Genomic DNA, 21728 nt, shown 5'->3' with positions numbered 1-21728 from the left:
TTCGTCAGTAGGTTACATGTTCAACCTACTCGTGTTTCTTGCTTCCGCTAGTGTTTAGTAGCTCTGAATACTTTGGGATTATTGTATATTATGTGTAGAATTTCTGAAGGATAATTATGTGATGTTTGGAAGTGCTAAATTAAGAGTGTAATTTGGAATTTTCGAGTTAGGGTTGTCCATCTGCAAGGGAGATTTTTCTTAATCTTTTCAGTAAATTTTCCTTGGAGGTGGTCCCCGCACGACTTACTCCGGGTTTCAGGGTGAAATTTGAGGTGGGTCGTGTCAAATGCATCATTGCTTCTCCACCATTTTGGTAGATATGAAAATTAGGAAAAGAGTGACGTCTTTTTTATCTTTGCTCCACCCCGAGTAAGAATCCGAGTTTTAAGGCATTTGAACACTACTATTATCTTTGATCAATAATGTTTTAAGGCATACGAACCTCATATAAAACTTGCTCATTTCTTCAGATTTGGCACCAATTGTACTAAATCGGTGCATGAGTACAATCTAACCAAATTTTAATCTCCAGCAGAACAATGTAATTCAAACTAAGCATGACAACTTACTGTAATCTTAGTAATCTGACACAAGCATAAGTACAATCAATCACATATAAGACCAGAGTAAGGAACAAAAGAGAGCATCATGATACATCAGATTCAAAAGTCGTTGATGTTTGCCTGGGATTGGGTCTGGCAGTGGAAGTGGTTAACACAGACTCATCAGTGACTGTACCACTTCACCCATTGTGGGTCGTTGGCTTGACTCGGAGGCAACACAAGCTACTGCAATGGAGCAAACTCGTTCAAAATCTTCCATTCGGAACTTTGCGCCAAGACTAGGATCAGCAAGCACTTTCAGCTGATTCTTGTCTCTACGAATTGACCTTGCCTAATAGAAACAAAATTTACATGTCTCAGTATCCAATCCAAGAAAATTAAGGAAAGATATCATACAAACATCACCTTCTGCTTCTAAAGAATGAACAAATATTTCAATGACTTATCCTTTCCCTTTACTTTTTCCGTAAAGAATACGAGCTTCCACCTTTGTGCCTTTACAGCATGAACACTTTAGACACATAAATGAGCGGTTGATTTATAGATAATACTAACCCAAGTGACAACATTTTCCTTCCCAGATGGCTGTGACACATCTACAGGCCTTCTTCCGCTGAGTAATTCAAGAAGGACGACCCCATAGCTGTAAACATCAGTTTTAACTAATAGGTCTCCAGTCATGGTGTGCTCTGGAGCAACATACCTGTAGATAAACAGAGATGAAATGTAGATTCGTATGAAAATAACAAGCTGGGAGGGGAATTAGGACCTACCCAAATGTGCCTTCAGGTGCCAGTTTAGCCAGGCCAAAATCAGCAACTTTGGCATGAAAATCCTTCTCCAGCAATATATTGGATGCTTTAAAATCTCTGTGGATAACACAAGGTTGTGAGTCCTCGTGAAGGTAAGCAAGCCCTCTGGCAGCATCAAGTGCAATCTTCATTCTGGTGTCCCAATCCAAACGACAATTCAATCCCAGGGGACCTGTGAGAGAGATATTTCACTTAGCAATGCTTAAAAAGTTAAAAGAATCAAACAATTATATATATGTATGAAGCTTTTGAATGTTCTCTTTGTATTATCAGCTCTGCCTACAATGACTTGATTTTAAAATGCTAAACTGGAAGAGCATGTGATTCCAACAATTACCATGGAGCCAAGCCTCCAAGTTTCCATTTGGCACAAGCTCATAGCAAAGTAAGTTTTGTGAGGAGTCACGACTGCTATAGTAACCGACAAGCTTCACAAGATTACGATGATGCAGCCTACTAAGCATCTCAACCGCCACTAAGAACTCATTGTCACCTTGTTTCCTTCCATTATTAAGTCTTTTAATCGCTACAGCTGTACCGTTAGTTAAAACACCTTTGAAAACCTGGCCAAAACAACCCTCTCCAAGTATATTTGCAGATTCAAAGTTGTTTGTTGCTTGTTCAAGTTCTTCATATGCCAGAAACCGAGTGCTGCTAGGCTGGGGTGCAGATCTTACTGGTGGAACTGGGATAAGATTCTCTACTGGCACTCTTGAAGCATCACTGCGGATACCAATATCACAAATGTATCGATTGAAACTATATATGCCAGCAGTTGCAGCACTCAGACCACTAAAAGTAGTAGCCAAATATGCAGCTGAAGAGAAAGTAACACCTTTCACAGAAGAGGAAAACAAGGCTGCCTGCCCACTCCTTCCCTTACTAACGCACAACTCTGTTTTGCAATAAATTGCAAAGTCTTCGCAATTGTTTCCAAAAAGACTGTAGTTGCCAAAACCATTCTGGACAAGGTAACGGGCACGGTGAAGGACATCTTCAGGTGGGTCAGATTTGGCAAAGGTACAGGTACCCCCTCTGACTTTCGCAATAAAAAAGGTTCGACTGACACCATATTCAAAGAGATTTAGATCACCACCAGACAAAAAACAATATAGGCAAGAAGATATCACACCACCACCATGCCCCAATGATTCATCACAACTCGTGCAGGGATTCTGTGAGGAATGGGATGGAGATGAGCTGAAAATGAAACGGTCTAACACAGTTCCTGTGCCAATTTCCTGCCTAGCTGCCTGAGTGAAGTGGATAACCTTTCCCTCACCGACATATATCCCTGAGATGATGAGCAGACGTGGTGATTCCAGTAAGCCATTATAAGATTAAGACAAAAGAACCAAGATTTTCCTCATATACGAAAAGGAAAACAGATTAAAGGTAAAAAACAATACAAAAGGCATAAAAGGAATGAGTGAAAAATCAACTAACATCAGCTACTCAGAGATACTCTTTGCTTTAATTAACAGAGATCGTAAACCCTAAAGTATAACAAGAATGTTTTAACAGCATATATAGACCATGTATAACGTTTATCAAGTACCCCTACCTATAGAATTTAAAAGTTATCAACCGAAACTAGTGTGTGTGTGTGTGTGTGTGTGTAAGCTAAATGTCCAGATTGATTTGGAAACTAGTGGACAAAGAGTGAAACATAGTAGAAGGCATCTGAAAGAAGCTAAAAAATATGGACAAAGAGAGTGAACGAACCATGATGGGCATAGAGGTAGCCCGTCCTCCATGAATAGATATGATCACCAGGTTTGAGTTGGTCCCTGTTGATCTTGTTTGAAAGCCAACCCATTGCTTTCGATCGATTACAAATGGGAATGAATTCCTGAATTAAAAAGATGCAACTAGGTTCAAATTTCAAGTCTCAAGTGACCTATGACTCTTGGAATATGTCCTCCCTATAGTTCACTTCTCTAACTAGTTACTAGGCCACTTGGGTTCCAAATAGGAATCGGTTGTTGGGAAAAACAACAAGAAAACTTAGGAATTAAGTTACTGAAAGCTGAAAACTTAGTATAAGGAAAAGGGAAGAAGGTTTATGTAAAACTAATAAAAATATACTTGGAAAGAGTCTTGGAAAATCCCCAAATGGAAGTTAGCTTAACAAACAACTCAGTGATGCTACAGCAGCTTTCAAACAACAAATTCACACTTCCTGAAGAAAAGAGAGCTTGAAGGTTAAAACGTGAAAAAAAGAAATGCAGAATTTCGCCAGAAATATGTGCTTCTGTACCACTTCAGAAATTCATAACTAATTCTAGAAAATGATTTTGGTGTGATTCAAATTTTGAAGTGTGTTCCTTTTAAAGTATACTAAGACTGTCTAGAAGAAACCAAAACCAATTTACCAACGGATAAATACCAGTTTTGATTGAATCAAAGGCAGCTAGCTGGTCAGATATTTTACTGAAACTGGAAAACTGTCGGAATCTAGTCTTTCAATCAAGTAGCCTTTTCAAGTAGTTTCTAAGACACCTAACTTGAGTCACTCATCAATACCATAAGGACAGGTCTTTGTAGCTCGATGATAATGTTTCAAAATGTTATGTTTGAAAAGCTATTAAGCAACAAACAAGCTTTTTAGCTATGAATCCTATGATGCATCCAAAGTTCAAGAATTAGGCATGAAATAGACATGATTTGACAAATACTATGGCAACCAAATATGCAGTAAGAACATGCATTTGGAACTCAATGCGTCTATCAATTTCTCAACAATCACAATAATATATAGAAGGGGGTGTAGTGCTGTGCTCACCGGAAGTTCACTATGAATATGGCAGTAGATCACAGAAGTAATTAATCTAAAGATTGAATGAAATAATAGACATATGATCTTAGCTAGTAAACGAAACTTGAGATAGAGCAAGAGAAGGATTATTGGGCGAGATTCGGAGCAGAATTGTTTCTGATATGCTCAAGGACGGGAACTGTGACTTTCCCTTGTGACTTTGCGTTTTCTTAGTACAATAAAAAGGCGAAAATTATTCCCTGCACCACTGGGACAGCTGCACCACGCCTCAGTAGATTCGCGTCGTCAGTTGCGGTTAAGGCTCCGTTAGGGTAACCGGAGGTAAAAGGGTGGGTCAACTTGGGCAGTCAAAGAGTAAAACCTCGGAGACAAATGAGGCTTTGTTTCAGGTTAGAGTATGGAAAAGTTCTACCAAACAGATTGCGAGACCCTTTGGTGTCAGATTAAGCACAAAGAGAAGCAGATTCAACTCAAACGGAGGTCAGTCAGTCATTCTTCTCATTCTAATTATTTGGGGTGGAACCCATATTGACTGTCGTTGAATTATCCGGTGATGCAGGTGGTTGTTGGGTATTCCTCTCTCTGAATCCGAGCAGAACAAGTTTGAACACTTTGGACGTGATCTATTGCCGGAATCGTTGCTCAGGGAAGATGATGTAAGCCATTCACCCTTCTCCTTATGACTACTGCTTTACTTGAAACATCATAAGCTTAAGCGCCCAGATGCTCAAACAAGACCTTAGTCGTGTTCCGAGTTTCTTCTGCCTTGCGTTTTTTTTGTTTCATTTATGCCTATGATTTCTTCAGATGTTCTATGAGACCGTAAAGTCTGCTGTTCAAGCAGCCTATGGAGCATGCAATGTTGAGGGAGGGAATCATGTGTTTCAAGATGATATTGTAATGCTTGACAGAAAAAGTATATCCCAAGCCTTGTCTTCATGTCTTGATGATTTGACTACTAAGGGGCTTCATCTTATAGCTACTACAATCACACGAGGTTCGGTCAAGTTTGACAAAACTCGATGGCAGATGAAAAAGATTATCCGAGAATCTCTGCAAAAGAAATTTGATGATGAATCGGGTGTTTTTAAAAAACTATGTCAACATCTTAGTGACCCAGAGAATTTCCGAGATAAGTTTGTTACAGTTTCTTCTTCCACATCACAGTTTCATCGTTGTGCTGTCAGAAAGGTACTGGATGGACTTCAGGACTTACCTGATGAAGCCTTAATTGCAATGTACAGAAAGCTTCAAGGAGGAGACCAACATGTACCTCGGTTAGAGATAAACAAATGCAGAAGAAACAATTTAATTGCTAAATTGCGGAAGACTTGTGAGAAGATGCTTTCCAAATCTGGTACAGGTGATGAACTGCAGGGATCACTAGCCAAAGCCATGGCAGTAGCAGGCCTGTCACTGAAGTTGCAACCAGGTTTCCGCAATTCCACTGTACCAGAATTTCACCTATTCTCACAAGAGGTAAAGATACTGCAGGATGATATTGCAAGTGCTATTTGGCTGGTTAGTTCTAAATCAAAGGTTAGCATGCCAGAGCTCGAATACTTGAAGAGTCTATTAGACCGAGATGCTAAAGTATCAAAGAGGAGTTTACGATATGCAATTAAGAAGATGCTAACAGAATATCTTTTTTTGTGTGGTGATATGGATACAATTCCGGAGTCATTATCAGAAACTGTTGATTTTATCAACAAGAAGTCACAAAAGAAGATGCATAGACCCATTTTAATGGATGAAATTGATGAAGAAGTGGAATGTGTATTGAATGTGAGTGCTCAGACAAAACAGATCGTATGGGATATGTTTCCTCACCATGAGTTAGATCTAGACTTTGCTGACGCATATGTGGAGGAAATGGAGGATGAAGACGATGATGAGGATGATAGCGATGATGATGACAACCATAATCAAGGTTTGCCACTGGAACAAAGTTCATGTGAAAGTGACAGATCTCACTCTGATGACTCACATTATGACGATGAAAGTATTGGGGACTCACCCTTTACTTCTAACCTGCCTACTGCTGCAACTACCAAAAGTGAGTGTAATCCTGCTGATAACAGCAGTGTCTTTGTTGAGGAGCTTGAAACATCGTTCTCCAATCAACGAATTTCTGGGGACCCCAATGGTGAAAGAGGTTTTCATGGGACTTCTACTGAGAGACATGAACCTGAACATAACACTGGAACAGATACAGAAGAACAGTTTCATCTTGAGCCAGATGATGTGCATAAACAAACTACTTGTAACAAATACCTTGCAATTCAAAAAGTGTGTGATGAGACAAGTATGATAGCTCATGATCTTGTTGGTCATATGTTGGAGGAGTTTGCACAGATAGAAGGCTTGGATTTGGGTTGGGATGAAACTTTATTTTTCAATGGTGATTATGCAACTCAAGAAGATTCTGAAGGTATCTGGACTAGTTCTTGTTCTTTTTCCTTTCCTTCTTTTCTTTAAATGAAGCTTTTATAAGTCATCATTTTTTATTTATTATCTATTTTTAATTTTGATTTCCTTTTTCTGTCTAAACTTTAAAATCTCCCTTAATCTATGTGGAAAGTCATCATCAAATTATTTGTTGCTTCCATTTTGCTAGCTCAATCAGGGAACATTTTTGTCTCCTGCATTGCACCTTTCTCTTTCCTATAAAAATAGTGCTTTTGTAACCATGATATTAGTTTCAGTAATCGAGTTTATCTGATGGAGTTTGGTAAATGTAATTCTATAGCACTGAACCTGTATAATGGATTCCAGAAGTTTGATGGTGGCTTGTTAAGGTTAGGTGGATTTATTTCTGTGCTGTAGGATCATTATCTGTGCCTTTGGGGGGTTCAACAGAGAATTAAAACAAAAGCGCAACTAATTTTTAAGTGTTTTCTACATATAGTTTTAAAACGCAACTGTAAAATAAGATCTACCAAGGATGTGCTTGTGCTTTCTAATCTTGTTTGATGTAAATCATGCTTTCTTAGGCAGTCTGAACTGGTATTGAATGCCGCCAATTAATATAGGGATAAAAAAAAATTGCCAATAAATAGTTTGACTAATTTCACCTTAATTAGTATGTAACTGAATTGATTTGTGTTCATTCCCTTTATGCAAGTGGCACCACCCATCATCTCAGCCAAATAAGTATTGATGTTCCTGATATCTATAAAATCATTCTTTCATTTTTTGTCATTCTCTCTTTGTTTGTCTTGTTTTTATTTTGTCTGCTGTAGTGCTAAAATTCTTTGCCGGTGCCTTGATTGCCCACTCCCAAAAGAAAGGAAGTTTCTTTTTATATGAAGTCTCTTATATGATTCTTTCTCACCCATCTCATTGGTAGAAGGAAGGCAGATATCGTCCGAGGAGAACAAAGGCGGTTGTGTAATTGTTAATGCAATTGAGGAATTAATACCTTCATTCCCAAAGAGGTATGCTTCCCTTCTCCGCATTCTCCAAACTCTCTGTTTGTTTCTTTTCTTTTCACAGTTCACTTTTACGCGCCAGTTTATTGGGAGAAGAAGTTAATATTTAACAGTATATGGTTACAGAGATCCTAGGATTGTATGAAGAATGATATGTAGTATTCTGAACAGAAGTATGCTAAAAACAGTTGAAATCGAATAACATGGTTACTCTTGTATATGCAGTGGAATTGAAGCATTAAGGATCTTGTTGGGTAAATAATAGTATCAGGCAACGTTCAAGCTTGTTACTGTGTTTCTCTTTCCTGTGATTGGAACCAGGGTCTAACAAGATGAGTGGGATTACTATAACGATTACTCAATGGTCTATGTTCTGAAAATTTGAATACTGTCCACACTTGGTTTTCTGTAGCTGTCCAACTGAGGAAACCATACTAAGATGTAGTTGCTTCACTAAATGATTCTATTTCGCAGATGCACTATGCTTTTCTGTTGCAAATGCACTACGCTTTCCAAACATGTGGATTTGGAAGTCAGTAATACAACGACTGTTATTACCTCACTTAAGCTATAGTGGTGCAGCAATTATTTCTTACTCCAATTTCCGTAACAGAATTGTAACTCAACATGCAGTATAAACAGATGCGAAACAATAACCCCAATTTCATAAAATAAGCTTACAAGGTATATACAAAATATCATCCAAAATGTGATAACCCATTGCCTAGGTAAAAACTTGACAATGGTTTCCTCACACAATGGACTACAAAAGGACTTCAAGAATCACAATTACAAGACCTATACATTACTCCAAAAATCAATCTCTATATCCCCTTCACGAGAGGACTGCTCCTAAACTGCTATACCAAACATTTAAAGTGTGTTCTGCGAAATATTCATCGTCCTTCATGAAGATCTTCAGAAAAAACTGCTGTCCGGGAGATGTTGTCATTATCAAATGCACTTAGACCAGAGTATGGACCAGATGAGAACATCGAGGATGATACATCAGATTCAAAGGTAGTTGATGACTGCCTGTGATTCGGTCTGACAGTGGAAGTGGTTAACACAGAATCCTGATATTCAGTGATTCTTTGGACCATCTTCAGTGACTGTACCACTTCACCCATTGTCGGGCGTTGGCTTGCCTCAGGAGCAACACAAGCTGCTGCAATGGTGCAAACTCGTACAAAATCTTCCACTGGGTACTTTGCTCCAAGGCTAGGATCAGCAAGCTCTTCCAGCCGATCCTTGTCCCTAAGAATTGGCCTTGCCTGAAAGAAACAAAATCTACTTGTCTCAGGTTCCCATTCAAGATAATAACATACCAAATGAAAAGCACCTCGTGTTTCTAAAGAAGAAACAAATATTTCAGTGATTTTTCCTCCCTCTACTTTTTTCGTAAAAACATGAGCTTTCACCTTTGTCCCTTTATGTCATGAACACTTGGGAAACAAATAAATGAAGGGTTGATTTACAAATAACACTAACCCAAGTGACAAGATTCTCCTGCCCAGATGGCTGTGACATATCCACAGGCCTTCTTCCAGTGAGTAATTCAAGAAGGACAACCCCATAGCTGTAAACATCACTTTTAACCAGTAGGTGTCCAGTCATGGCGTACTCTGGAGCAACATACCTGTACATAAAAGGATTGCATATAGTGTCATATGAGATGGTGAAAATATCGAGCTTTGAGAGTAGGCGAGAAATTGAGACCAACCCAAATGTGCCCATCACACGAGTGGAAAGATAATTTGTTCTGCCTTCAGGTGCCTGTTTAGCCAGGCCAAAATCAGCAACTTTGGCATGAAAATCATTCTCCAGCAATATATTGGATGCTTTAAAATCTCTGTGGATAACACAAGGTTGTGAGTCCTCGTGCAGGTAAGCAAGTCCTCTGGCAGCATCAAGTGCAATCTTCATTCTGGTGTCCCAATCCAGACGACAATTCAATCCCAGGGGACCTGTGAGAGAGATATTACACTTAGCAGTGCTGAAAAGAATCAAAAATTTACACACACACACACACACATGTATGAGGCTATAGAATGTTCTCTTTGTATTGCCAACTTTGCCTACATTGACTTGATTTTTAAAATGCTAAACTGGAAGAGCATGTGATTCCAACAATTACCATGGAGCCAAGCCTCCAAGCTTCCATTTGGCACAAGCTCATAGCAAAGTAAGTTTTGTGAGGAGTCACGACTGCTATAGTAACCGACAAGCTTCACAAGATTACGATGATGCAGCCTACTAAGCATCTCAACCTCCACCAAGAACTCCTTGTCACCCTGTTGCCCTCCGTTAGTAAGTCTTTTAATTGCTACAGCTGTACCATCACTTAAAACACCCTTGAAAACCTTGCCAAACCCACCCTCTCCAAGTATACTTGCAGATTCGAAGTTGTTTGTTGCTTGTTTAAGTTCTTCATATGCCAGAAACCGAGTGCTGCTAGGGTGCGGTAGAGATCCTACTGGTAGAACTGTGTCAAGGCTCCTCTGTTTCTCTGGTGCTGAAAAACAATCAAACAATGGAACAAAAAGAACATGAAACAAGCAACTCAAAAAGATTTCATGAAAAATAAAACCTCAAATCACCGTGCAGAAGAGTCGTATACAAAATTCCTTTACTTTTTTGGTCTTTCAGGCATCTTTTTTCATCAAACATCTTGTGATTTGTTCTTCTGCTACCTTTTTTTTATTAGTTAAATATATTTTTTAACCAAAATCAGGACCAAAACCCAAGCAACAAGATATAAGAAGTAGTCAACCAACATCATGAGCTAGAAACATCTTACAACTAGAAAAACTTAGAACAAGAGCAAGATAAAGCCCCACAGAAAAACAAGAAGAAATAAAACCCAACTATAAGGATAACAACAGAAAAGACAAAAAGAAACTAAACTAAGAGATATATTCATATATCCCATATAGCAGCAATAACTCTATTTGCAGCTTAGGTCTTGAAGCCAAAATAAGTAAGATTGCTCCTAACAGTATCAAACTGAACTTCAGAGTATTGATCCTAACAGTATTAAAATGAACTTCAGAGTGACGATAGAAGGGCAAGATTGCCTCCTATAAAGTCTGATTCCTCTCTTCCATATATAATATTTAAGTGATTGATTATGCGATGCAATTAATAAGTTGCTATAACTACTTTCATACATCATACACAACATTATTTGTTTATACTGCCCATGAAAAATTTACTGTTTAAGTTGCAATAACTTATTATTGCTGGACTCCTAGAAGTGAAATTAAAAGTTGGTTGCTACGATAACTTTAGCAGGAGTGAGTTACGGTTTGAATCAGGACAGTTCATATAGAATGCAGACAACAAAAATAGAAGAACACCAAAACATGTATGGTTCTGTAATAGAAAAAGTACCTGTTTCTGGAGGAGATGCTTTAATCTTCTCTTTACGGAATGTGCATAACCAGAGTATAAGCACAGATGTAATGGCAAGGAACAGTATGCCGGCACCAATACCAATAATACGATTCCAATTGGAATGTTTCCCTTTATTTGAAGCACTTGTGGATGTAAGAGCTGGTGATGGTTTTGGTGAGGTTTCCAATGGTGATGTGGCAACAGGAGCTTTATGGAAAAATATAAATAAGAAAGAGGATATTAAATGGTTAACTACCTGTCACAGCCTTAACATATAGATACAGTAGAAGCAAACTCACCGCTACCTCAATCTGGAGAATAATTATATCTAAGACTATTAAACTAGTTAAAGTTGCAACTACTATTAAAAAAGAGTTCTCATGACTACCACTTTCACCATATAGTAGTCCACTATTCCACCATATCGCAAACATGCAAATACCAGAAGACTGAAGGAAGACAAAAAAAATGTAGGTGTCACAACATAAGTACCTTGAGAAGGAGGTGGAGGCTTAAACCAAGTGATATTGAGAAGTTTGTAATCGCCCACTAATGAAGGGTCTAAATTAACCTTGTGCATGAGAAGAGAAGAGTTTATTGCAGATGCATCACTGGCAGAGAAACTGACCCCTGAATGTGGAGTAATATCCATTGAAATATTTAACCTTGCAAAGTTGAGTACATAAAAGTTAATCAGCTCTATTTGAGAAACTTCCAAACCAAGCTGCTTAGCAAAGTCGTCAAGAAAGAGCTTCCAATTAGGATTTGTTGAAACATTTAACAGGAGAATGTCAAGCTTTATGGGATAAACGCAGTGGCAACCTCGACTTCCTCGTCTCAGTACCATATCCTGTTTACAACAGTCTGAAAGAAAAAAGAAAAAAAAAACCGTTATCAGTGTCAAAATTAGCCAATTAAATTGCATCAGGTTGCTAATATCGTACACATTACCATGAAATGTAGTAGAGTCTAGCGCATCATCATGTAAAGGGCATTATTATATCCATACACTTGTGAAATGGAAGAAAACAACTCAATGAACAATGGCCGAGAAGTCCATTTAAATATTTATAAGTAAGGCTAACTAGGAGAATCATATTAGTTCAAGGCAGGAATACGCCGATATGCGTAGACAAAGAGGCTCAAAGTTTGAGCCTCTTTTACTAAGCATTCAAAGTAAGGCTAGATATTTCACTCTGCCAAATAGAAACCATTAGATCTTGCTGTGAAAGAGTCTTTTTCTCTTTTCTATCCTGAACAGAAACCACATTCACCATAGTCCATCCTAAATGATGCACTAAAAGATCGATGTTTACTATATCATGAAACAAAGAAAACCAATGAGTGACTAGATTAATTACATCAACTCAAGATTCCCAACTAATCATGTGTTGCACCAGAAGGACTACCCTAGATGCTACATAAACAGTACACAGGCCCAACAAATGTTTGCTCCTTTTAAGTTCTCACTCATGAATCATCCTCACAAATTAGTGACTTAACTGAATAAAAACAAACAAAAAGAATCTTTATAATAAACACTAGAATGATCATAATCAAAAGTCTAAAGGTTTCTTTTTTGGGAGATATTTTGTTGGATTGGTTGCTGAACGAAAAGCTAAACAATTAAAAGTTCATACAATTGGACTATATAGCAGGGTAGGCAATAAGTAAATATTGAAGTCCACTTTTTTTTTCCTTTTCTTCTGGGACTGATTAATGACAGTTTTTTGGGTAGTGAGGGAGCATAATATAAGAAATATTGAGAGTAAAGAGGGATGGGAGTGGAAGTTTTAGTCTGTGGGATTAGGTACCGCTCTGTTCTATGGACATAAGTTATTACTTTACCACTGCTTTTAGGGACTGTTCCCATTTTCTACTGTGCTGAATTTGTTAGCTGTAAGAAATGAGGCTTGTTTCATGGGGTGTACTCTTTGCTACTCTCTCAAAGACTAGGTTCTTTAATTAGTCTGGGGATTCCATATCCACCTTCTGCAATTAAAATTTTAAAAAAAAAAAAAAAAAAAAAAAAAAAACAAAAAATACGCTAAAAAAAATCTCAGTCCTATAGAAGTTCCCATAACAATTTTGTTCTTCCTTATCACTGTATTTTCCCAAATTAATCCTGTGGATGTATATGATACCAAGAATATGTCACCGATACCAAGAATATGTCACCAATTCTATCTAAATGGGTAAATTACACAGTTATACACATAAACAGGGAATAAAGGATCAAATGTACGAATATTAATGATTATTCAATTTCTTTCATTGTTAAGCAGTCCTCCAAAATGTTTGAATTCATAAAACCATTACAACAAGAAGAGGGCAAAAATGAAGAACACGGTCGAGAGTTTAACTTACTGGAACTGGATGGAGAAATTGGTGGCTTATCTAAACCAGGAGGAATTGAACCAGCACTAGACTCTGGAGCGATACTCTTAAAGCCAGCAAGAGGAGGTGCTAAGTCACTTCCCTTCATTGATGGCTTTGCAAGTTGAGAAGTTGTAGGTGGATTACCAGCAGTTACCAAGGGGCCATATAGAGGAGAGCGCGCAGGTGATAATGCAATGGGTACACTGGCATTAGCAAGAGATATCACACAACAAATCAAAAGCAACTGTTTCATCAGCACCTTGTTCAGTAACCCTGCAAAGTAGAGAGTTTGGGTCTAAATTAGTAGATCCTAAGGAGCAACCTAGTACATAAACTTAACACCACAATCTCAGCCATTTCTGTCCCTTTTCTTCGGATTGTTTTGCTTTATTCACTTCACCCCAAGTTATGCCGGTACTTTCAGTTCAAATTCACATAGTAAATCACAGAAATCTTGCCCAGTAAAAAAAACAAGAAAGAAAAAAGAAACAACAATAGAAGCTCTGGGTACAATTTGATCTAGTATGAAGTTTTTGGGTATTGGGGAATTGCAGCATAACAAGCAAATGAAAATCAGATATGGATATAAAGATAAAAATCAGAGACCTCCAGGATTAGGATTGAACTGGATCTGTTCCATTCTTGTGCTTTGGACTAGAGGAGGAGCTGTGATTGAATGCCGAAAACCCAATTCACTATCACCATCTCTGAATCCGAAAACAATAAAATTGAAAAAGCAAGCAAAGGATTCCTTCAGCTCTACGTCGTCTTTGCTGGAAAATGTTTTCCGATAATATAATTTGGCCACCCGACACTTAGCTTTTGGTGACACACACTCTCTCTGTCTGATCCCTTTCTTTCTTTCTTTCTTTCTTTCTTTCTTTCTTTGTGTTGTACTCGTTTTGAGGGGGGTGCTGCTATTTGCTACCGGCAAACCATTAACTAACTTGGACTCTCTTTTGCAGCCTTCTTTTTTGGACACTGCTCCCTCTTTTCAGATTCAACTCATTTTCTCTTGCAACAGCCATCCACTGTTACACTTAACTACCACTGTGCCATTCACTCCCTCGATTCAAGTTTTTAGGACCAACTTTGTTTTACGATATACAAGAAATCAAGAATAACCGCCTTCTGCTATTTTATGTTTACCTCCATGAATCATGAATGACACATTTCGCGGTTTACTTACATAAGACTCTCCTAAATTGTACGGCCGGTAATATGGGGCATGTTTAAACCAACCAATCGAGTACTAACTGTACCAACCTAGTTGGTATACTAAAAACTTAGTAACCGACTTATTTAGTACGGTATACCGTATCAGTCTTAGTAACATAATTGGTTCTTAGTATTGAGATTTTCATATATTCGATATACCGTACCAACCATGTATGTGTAATTATGCAAAAATACACTCATATTTATGTAAGAAACGAGAATTGAACCTCTAACTTTTTACAAACAACCTATAAAATGTATAATATATGTAAAGACAATTAAAATATATGTATAATATATAATATATGTATTGTTTTATATTTATAACATACTATAAATATAAATATAATTAAAATATAAAATGTTTAAATTTTAGCAACGAGATATGTTTCGAAACCATGACTGCTTTGATGAAAAATATGACCACATACCATCAAACCAAAGCTATCATTACATTGTATTTGTGAACAAATTATATTTATCACTTCATATTTTGGGCCACAATGTAAACTTGGTAGAGGCCTATTACCAACCGTACCAACTAAGTCGGTATACCAACTTCGGTGGTTGGTTTTGGTAGAGGATTTTGCCTACCAATTATAAATTGGTTGATACATGGTATTGGTAAATAAAGTCGGTATACCTACCAATGTCAGCCCTACTAAATTGAGTGGAACAAGTTATGAATCGGCAACAACCGAAATGAAATAACTTATTAATCGGAGATAACTGGAATGAAAAATAAAAGAATAGGTGTGAGAATAATTAACGAGGTGGTAAACACATGAATGCTTCAAACACCTACTTCAATTTCTCCTTGTCCTGGTAAACACATGAATGCTTCAAACTAGGTTGATTATTTATTATCATGTTCAACTATATATCATCTGATCTGATCTCCTCATATCTTAATCTATGGAAGTAAAAGATACACATCACAAGACAACCGAACTAAAGAGTTTTTCTTATCTCCAGCTTTCAGCCTTGTTCAACTATATATCATCTGATCTGATCTCCTCATATCTTAATCTATGGAAGTAAAAGATACACATCACAAGACAACCGAACTAAAGAGTTTTTCTTATCTCCAGCTTTCAGCCTTTCGTCTGTCTTTGGAAAAATGGTTCAAACTAGCTTCACTCTCTAAGGCTCGTCCAATCCAAAAGAGAAAATAAATTTGTTTTCTGAAAGTTCAATTATAGCTTGATTCATTGTTTGGTGTCGTTGGTCGCGTCGTGGGGTGTCATGGTTATGGTGTCGTTGTCAGTGACTATTTTAAATTTCGGTAGTTCTTGTTGTCAATGTAATGAGGAGATTTCATCTACATATATGTTGTCAATTTTGAAAATATAATGGTACAAGGGTTGATTCTTCTCGAGGTTGACTGTAAGGATGTATTGAAGTTTCTAGAATAGATAAGGTTACAGTTGAACCCCTATCGATTTTTTTTTAATATTTGTTTTTAAATAAAAAACCCGGTGCGGTTATCTTAAATAAAACTGTCGAATACAAAGAGAGACATGAAATCTGAACTCAATTATTACAATAAGCATCTAAAGAGATTCCTGAAATAAGTTCAAGAATTTTTATCAAGAACATGTATTCTAACAAACACCAACTAGTAAAGAGTAATAATGACGATTTTATTTGTTTTGTCATAACGGTGAGATAATGAAAAGTTAACTAGATACGTAACTCGATTACATAATGTCTAATAATACAACTTTTTTTATTATGTTGCCGCCAGAAAATAATTCCGACCACACTTGGTTTTAATATCCCACAAGCAGGTTGCGCCCACTTTGTATACGAGAGGATGCTGATTGGTGTTGAACACAAGGGGGAAGTTATATCCGTCTCAAATTCTTGAATTGCAAGAAAGCTAAGGGAAAAAACCAACTTCAATTTCATTGCTTCTTCTCTTAAATTGTGAATTTGGTCTATCTTTTATCTGAGGAACTATAATCAAAGTGGTAGCACCATATCTTCGTATCAATATAATGGCATCTGTATACCCGTCTCTCATGTTAATGTTAGAGTTACCCAAAAACTGGATTCTCCTTATGGGAGCCCTTGTAGTGACAATTTTTAAGTTAAGGATTTTTCGGTTTATAGTTTAAAAAACATATTTTTCGATCTGTGGAGGCAGCTGAGTGAAAATCTCAGATGGCTACCCTTCAATTGGTTTTGTGTTGTATGAGTATGACAACCTTGTTCTGTGTAGATCAGCCTTACAAATTTTTAGCCAAATCGATGATCGTTAAGGTAACAAACTATATCAAATTAATGGATAAACCAAATCTGTCAAACATGAACCGTTTAAGTTCATAATAGGTAAATCACACTTATGAATGTCTTAATGATTTTCAATATGACTAAAAATTTACAGAAATGATCTATTCATAAATACCTATAAACTGAACAGTCAAAATGTGGATATAAGATCGAAAAGTGGGATAAGCCGAAAAGTCTAAGAGTCCTCGTTAGAATAACTTTTTTCTGCTTATTACATATTATTATATATCCAACTGAATTCACAGTAACAGAAAAGAATTATTTCTACATCAAAAGAAGTATTAAATAGAGAGGTACAAGGTTGTCATACTCATACAACACAAAACCAACTGAAGGCTAGCCATCTGAGATTTTCACTCAGCTGCCTCCTCCACAGATGCTTCGATTCGGAGAAGAACGAATCCGACTGCAACTCCAACAAGAGTGAGTGCATTCATGATTGCTGCAATCTTGAAAATCTCACCAATAGCGTTGCAGGTAGATGATAGTGCACCTCCACTTCTGCCCTTGTTCTGTGATGGAGTTCTCAGGGAGCTCACAATCTTAGCAAAGGATTGCTCAGTACACTGAGGAAGACCAAGACTGGCCACACTATTATGCGCTTTGAGTCCAGAAAAGGAATTGACTCCTGAAATGTAATGCACATTGTTTGATGATTTCCTCATAGACTTGGCCACTGTGGTAGTGTTGGTGAACATTGCTGGTGACACCGTTGCTGAAGCTGTTGCCATTGTGAAATTTCTGGGAAGCAAAAAAAAAAAAGTAGAAAGATTTGGACACTGAAAATAGTTTTAGGGGTGGTGATGAGATTGAAGGAAATGATAATTATAGGGACCCTTTTTGTGTAGTGAAGGAATGTTATGTCTGACCACTTTTTCTGTGGTGGTGCTTGAATTATTAGGTTTGTCCAAGAGAGTGGATGGGAAATGATTGAGAGTTTGTATGGGATGGCATAGAGGAAGGAATGGATAAGGTAGGAGGGAGATGGTTGGTTAGTAAGCAGGTTTGCATTGGCTTAGTTTTCTAGAGAAAGCTTGTGCACCCTTTAACTTCTACCCAATGTTCAGCCTCATTGATTAGTGTTAATCTGGTACTTTTTCTTGTTTGGGATCATTCTGCTATCTTGTAACCCTTCATAAACAAGATGTACTTGTATCCGAGATTACAGAAAAAGGGTTTACTTGTATAAGACCCTTCATAAACAAGGTTTTCCCAGTAGAGATAAAAGAAGGCAAAATCATGAAACGCATAAAATTAAAGGCAAATAAATTTTAGTTTGCAGAAACTCACCCCTACGGCCCTACCAAGGAGATATGAGATGAGCAAGTGTAATATAGCATAACTATTTCTATTTGCACTCCTAGTCTAAGATATATATATATATATATATATATATATATATATAGTCAGTAGCAGTACACGCGCTGAAACAAGAACAGCAGATAAGTATTACCTAAAGGAAGCACATTCAAGTACAAACATAGCATACTGACAGAAAATTAGTAAGTTCATACAGAAACAGGGCCAAAAACACAGTTGAAGAACAAAAATGGTTACTAGTAGTTGGTGAACAAAACGGTTACCAGCAGTATTTCGTTTTGAAAGATTTACTTCCATTTTGAACTCATTAAACCATTTAAACGTGCCAACATGCACAAGTGCACAACCTATAAAGCTTGATTGAGTTCATAACTATCGATCTGCCACATTGCCGAAACATCCAAAATCTCTTGAAATGTCATAGTTAATGAGCGAGCTATAGGACAGTAATTCAATATAATAAAAGTATTAAACAGGAATAATCATTCTTCAAGATCAGATTTTAATATGATTATAGTCTGCGGATGGATCACAGAGCTGACTACATTCAGGGACAGATAGTTTTGACGATGGTTGGCTGGCTAGTAACGTATGCCTTCATTAGCTAGAGATACTACAGTGATATATATACTATCCCCCGTGCAAGGTTGATATGAACACAACCACGTCCTTCTCCTCTAACGTCGTATCAAGTTGACCAGTCAGCTCCCAATCACAATCATTCACAAGGGCCAGAACACCAGGTCTCCTGCAACACAAGCAAATGCCTTCAGTATGGTCTGTGCACTTTCTCTTCTTTGCTTTATCATTAAACCATTAACCACATGCTTAGTTCAACCTATTGCATATTTTTTTTATGTCGGACACGCTCAGAAAAAAAAAAAAAAAAAAAAAAAATTGAGTCTGGAAGCAGATTTTCACTTACACAGAATCTCCTTTCATAAACATTTCAGGTCTCTCCTTGATCAAATTAGTACGAATCCAAGCAAGTAAATCTTTCATGGTTAACTGAGAAGAACAGAAGGAAATCATGTTACACCAAGCCAATGATGTACATACGTGAAACACAAATCAGCACAATTCTTTAATTTCAGTCTCAACATAAATACAAAAAACAAACAAACAAATAAACAAAAAACCAGTTACCTTTTCTGCTGACTTTTGCAGTTCTACATTGACATTATGAATCTTGACAGAGTTACAAAGAAGTTCTAATCCTCCGCTGTATAAAGCAAATTTGATATCACTCAGTCCAAGTTGCACAAGGTTGACACATATGATTATTACACAATAACAAAGAACCGATCAACAAAAAGGGAAAGTTACAAGACTCTCAAACTCTGGATACCTTATAAATGGTTCTTGGAAATAAACTGGGGCGGAGCTATATGTTGGCAAGCCTGGGCAAATGCCCACCCATCTTTTGTATTTCTCACAAATTGAGATGAACTCTTCTCACAAATTTATTGCAAAATTACAACTTATTGATGATCTTGCCCAACCAAGATCACCGCAGGAAGAAAACGAAGAGGTTTCAGGGAGTTCAGGCTTGCAGCAAGTCAGCAACGTACGCTGCTGCGCCGCCTGCGTGGGGAAGAAAGAAGAACATGGGCTGATGGGCCAGTCACCAGTGTCTTGGGCTTTTGCCCAATTGACTTATTTTTTTTCTTCTGAAAATCCCTTATTTACGAATGTAGCTTGTAAAAATTTTGTTTTCATGAATGATAATGTTGTTTTAGTCTGCCCAGGCAAGAAAACATTTCTAGATCCGCCCCTGGATATAAACATCGTTGTATGAGTTTAAACCAACTAGGCAATTATAGGTCTGCATGGTTTCAGAAAACTTCTCATACTGTGTCATTAAGAGTTCAGAGGTAAAGTAACATCATGCTCCTATACTTTGGAAGCCTAAGAAAATGTGAAAAGGGACTAATCTACTTTCTTGCAGACCTCAACTAACAGAAAATGCAAACTAGAAAGCATCAAGTCATCAAGGGTGCCAAGTTCTCATATCGGGTACAATATAACTATGATTAAACTTGAATTTCCGAAGTCAATGGACCTCCAAAAGAAAAACTATGAGGCAACTTCCATGAATAGATAACCACCAAAGTGACATGCAAAAGCAGGTAATCAGAAATAATCGTCAGAGTCCAAAAACAGTATTATGTACATCATGAGCTCTGAATAACATAATCTTGAGATTAATTCATGACCAAAAAGAGTTTCGAACCATGAATTAATTTCAAATGCCAACAAAGCTAAGTTCTTGCCTTTGTTGTCATGAATAAGAAAAAAAAAAAAACCTGAGAGCAAGATCCATTTTAGACACGAAATCAACTTCATTTTTGCAATATCAAAATACAAGATCTAGAGAAATGAAGAACCAACACCAGTTTACAGCTCAGAACAATGAAGCATACTAAAACTATGACAAATCATAGAGAAGAAAGAAAATTACCCGAATTCTACAGTCAGCTGCATACTGGAAAGGCTGCAAAAGTTTGTGGGATTTCTGGCTATCAAAAGAAAAGTGTATAACAATTTAAAGGTATTAATTAAAAGTGCACGATCAAGCATCAGGAGAAGATATTTCTTCTGCGCATATATAGCAGGGAAACCGGTCTTATGACATTAAAGATACTATCCAATTGATTCACAATGTGTTCCACAAAACTTAATGAACTCTATCTCTAATCAAATAAAAGAAATAAAGAAAAGCAACCTGATAAGAACCCTAAGGTACTGAACAAGAGAAACAGTATATCTGAATTAAACGCTGACAACAAGAAGATACCTACTCAATTATTCAACAGAGTTTGAGTACTGGCACACCCACTATAATATTGAACTACATTTCATTTTTCTTCTTTCGAAATTCAAAACTTAATAAGTAAGCAGATTATTGCTGCATTCCAATTGCCACAGCAAGGTAATCAATAACTGAAATTCCACCTTAGGAATGTATTCGCAGGGCCCTAATTCTAGACTGAAAGTATTTGCAGATGTTCTTCATCAGAGCAACCAACATGAAAATAGGAAGAGATTAGGTCTTCATTCCAATAACTATCCACAAAGAATACATGAATTCAAAAATCAATTGATAAAAGACAGCTCATGAATAAGCATCATCATTAAGCTTGAAAAATGCAATCATCTATTTAGCTTTATCAACTCCACCTCCAATTCTATATGAACGAATTGGAACAGCTAAACTATTGAAAGGAAAAAACGGAGAGGAAACGGGCATACCTGTGGTGCTGTGGTGCAAGGTAGGTTTGTTTCTTCTTCTCTATTTTCACAATCGATCTTGTATTCTACTTTGTGTTTTCTTTCAAGTGAAGCGATTAGAATAGCTGAAACCCTAAACCCTTTTACTTGTTCTGTGAGACGGCGAACGAGAGGAGAATAAGACCAACTCCTCGGTTAGTGTTAGACAACGACGCTGCTGTTTTACACCGAAGAAAAAGAACACACTCAATAAAAGGAAAAATGATCTGTCTCTCATTTTGGTCTCTCTCCTTTTAAATTTTTT

The 21728-nt window shown here is 37.2% G+C and overlaps 5 protein-coding genes across 7 annotated transcripts; 1 reads left to right on the top strand and 4 right to left on the bottom strand.

The window, feature by feature from the left end:
* Nucleotides 1-444: 444 nt before the first annotated feature.
* Nucleotides 445-3634, bottom strand: LOC101290697 (receptor-like serine/threonine-protein kinase ALE2-like). Its single transcript, XM_004288521.1, has 5 exons — nt 3101-3634; nt 1713-2669; nt 1337-1547; nt 1119-1266; nt 445-894 (listed from the first exon to the last, which is right to left on the bottom strand). The coding sequence occupies exons 1-5, from the start codon at nt 3192-3194 to the stop codon at nt 712-714; spliced, it is 1593 nt and encodes a 530-aa protein (XP_004288569.1). The 5' UTR covers nt 3195-3634; the 3' UTR covers nt 445-711.
* A 917-nt stretch (nt 3635-4551) lies between these two features.
* LOC101297681 lies at nt 4552-7942 on the top strand. The gene is made up of 5 exons (XM_004289514.1): nt 4552-4634; nt 4714-4810; nt 4962-6585; nt 7504-7591; nt 7811-7942. Exons 1-5 carry the CDS (start codon nt 4552-4554, stop codon nt 7845-7847), a joined length of 1929 nt encoding a protein of 642 aa, XP_004289562.1. The 3' UTR covers nt 7848-7942.
* A 287-nt stretch (nt 7943-8229) lies between these two features.
* LOC101315181 (receptor-like serine/threonine-protein kinase ALE2-like) lies at nt 8230-14261 on the bottom strand. Its single transcript, XM_004288520.1, has 8 exons — nt 13967-14261; nt 13349-13633; nt 11474-11845; nt 10979-11188; nt 9723-10100; nt 9309-9552; nt 9077-9224; nt 8230-8859 (listed from the first exon to the last, which is right to left on the bottom strand). Exons 1-8 carry the CDS (start codon nt 13998-14000, stop codon nt 8482-8484), a joined length of 2049 nt encoding a protein of 682 aa, XP_004288568.1. The 5' UTR covers nt 14001-14261; the 3' UTR covers nt 8230-8481.
* Nucleotides 14262-17134: 2873 nt separating this feature from the next.
* Nucleotides 17135-17604, bottom strand: LOC101314888. Its single transcript, XM_004288519.1, has one exon. It carries the CDS (start codon nt 17602-17604, stop codon nt 17227-17229), a length of 378 nt encoding a protein of 125 aa, XP_004288567.1. The 3' UTR covers nt 17135-17226.
* Nucleotides 17605-18553: 949 nt separating this feature from the next.
* Nucleotides 18554-21671, bottom strand: LOC101314316 (ubiquitin-related modifier 1 homolog 2-like). Of its 3 annotated transcripts, none has more exons than XM_004288517.1 (5): nt 21446-21671; nt 20655-20712; nt 19340-19415; nt 19119-19201; nt 18554-18941 (listed from the first exon to the last, which is right to left on the bottom strand). In XM_004288517.1, exons 2-5 carry the CDS (start codon nt 20675-20677, stop codon nt 18824-18826), a joined length of 300 nt encoding a protein of 99 aa, XP_004288565.1. In that variant the 5' UTR covers nt 20678-20712; nt 21446-21671; the 3' UTR covers nt 18554-18823. The 3 variants fall into 3 exon arrangements, 2 of the variants coding, with proteins under 2 accessions (XP_004288565.1, XP_004288566.1); XM_004288518.1 differs by having other exon boundaries at nt 18635-18941; nt 20655-20687; nt 21446-21650; XR_183793.1 differs by lacking the exons at nt 20655-20712; nt 21446-21671 and adding an exon at nt 19542-20092 and having other exon boundaries at nt 18762-18941.
* Between the last annotated feature and the right edge of the window lie 57 nt (nt 21672-21728).

Source organism: Fragaria vesca, linkage group LG1, assembly GCF_000184155.1.
Source record: "Fragaria vesca subsp. vesca linkage group LG1, FraVesHawaii_1.0, whole genome shotgun sequence".
Classification (NCBI taxonomy): Eukaryota; Viridiplantae; Streptophyta; class Magnoliopsida; order Rosales; family Rosaceae; genus Fragaria; species Fragaria vesca.
The sequence above is the reverse complement of the archived record's forward strand: the minus strand, read 5'-3'. Positions and strand labels throughout refer to the sequence as shown.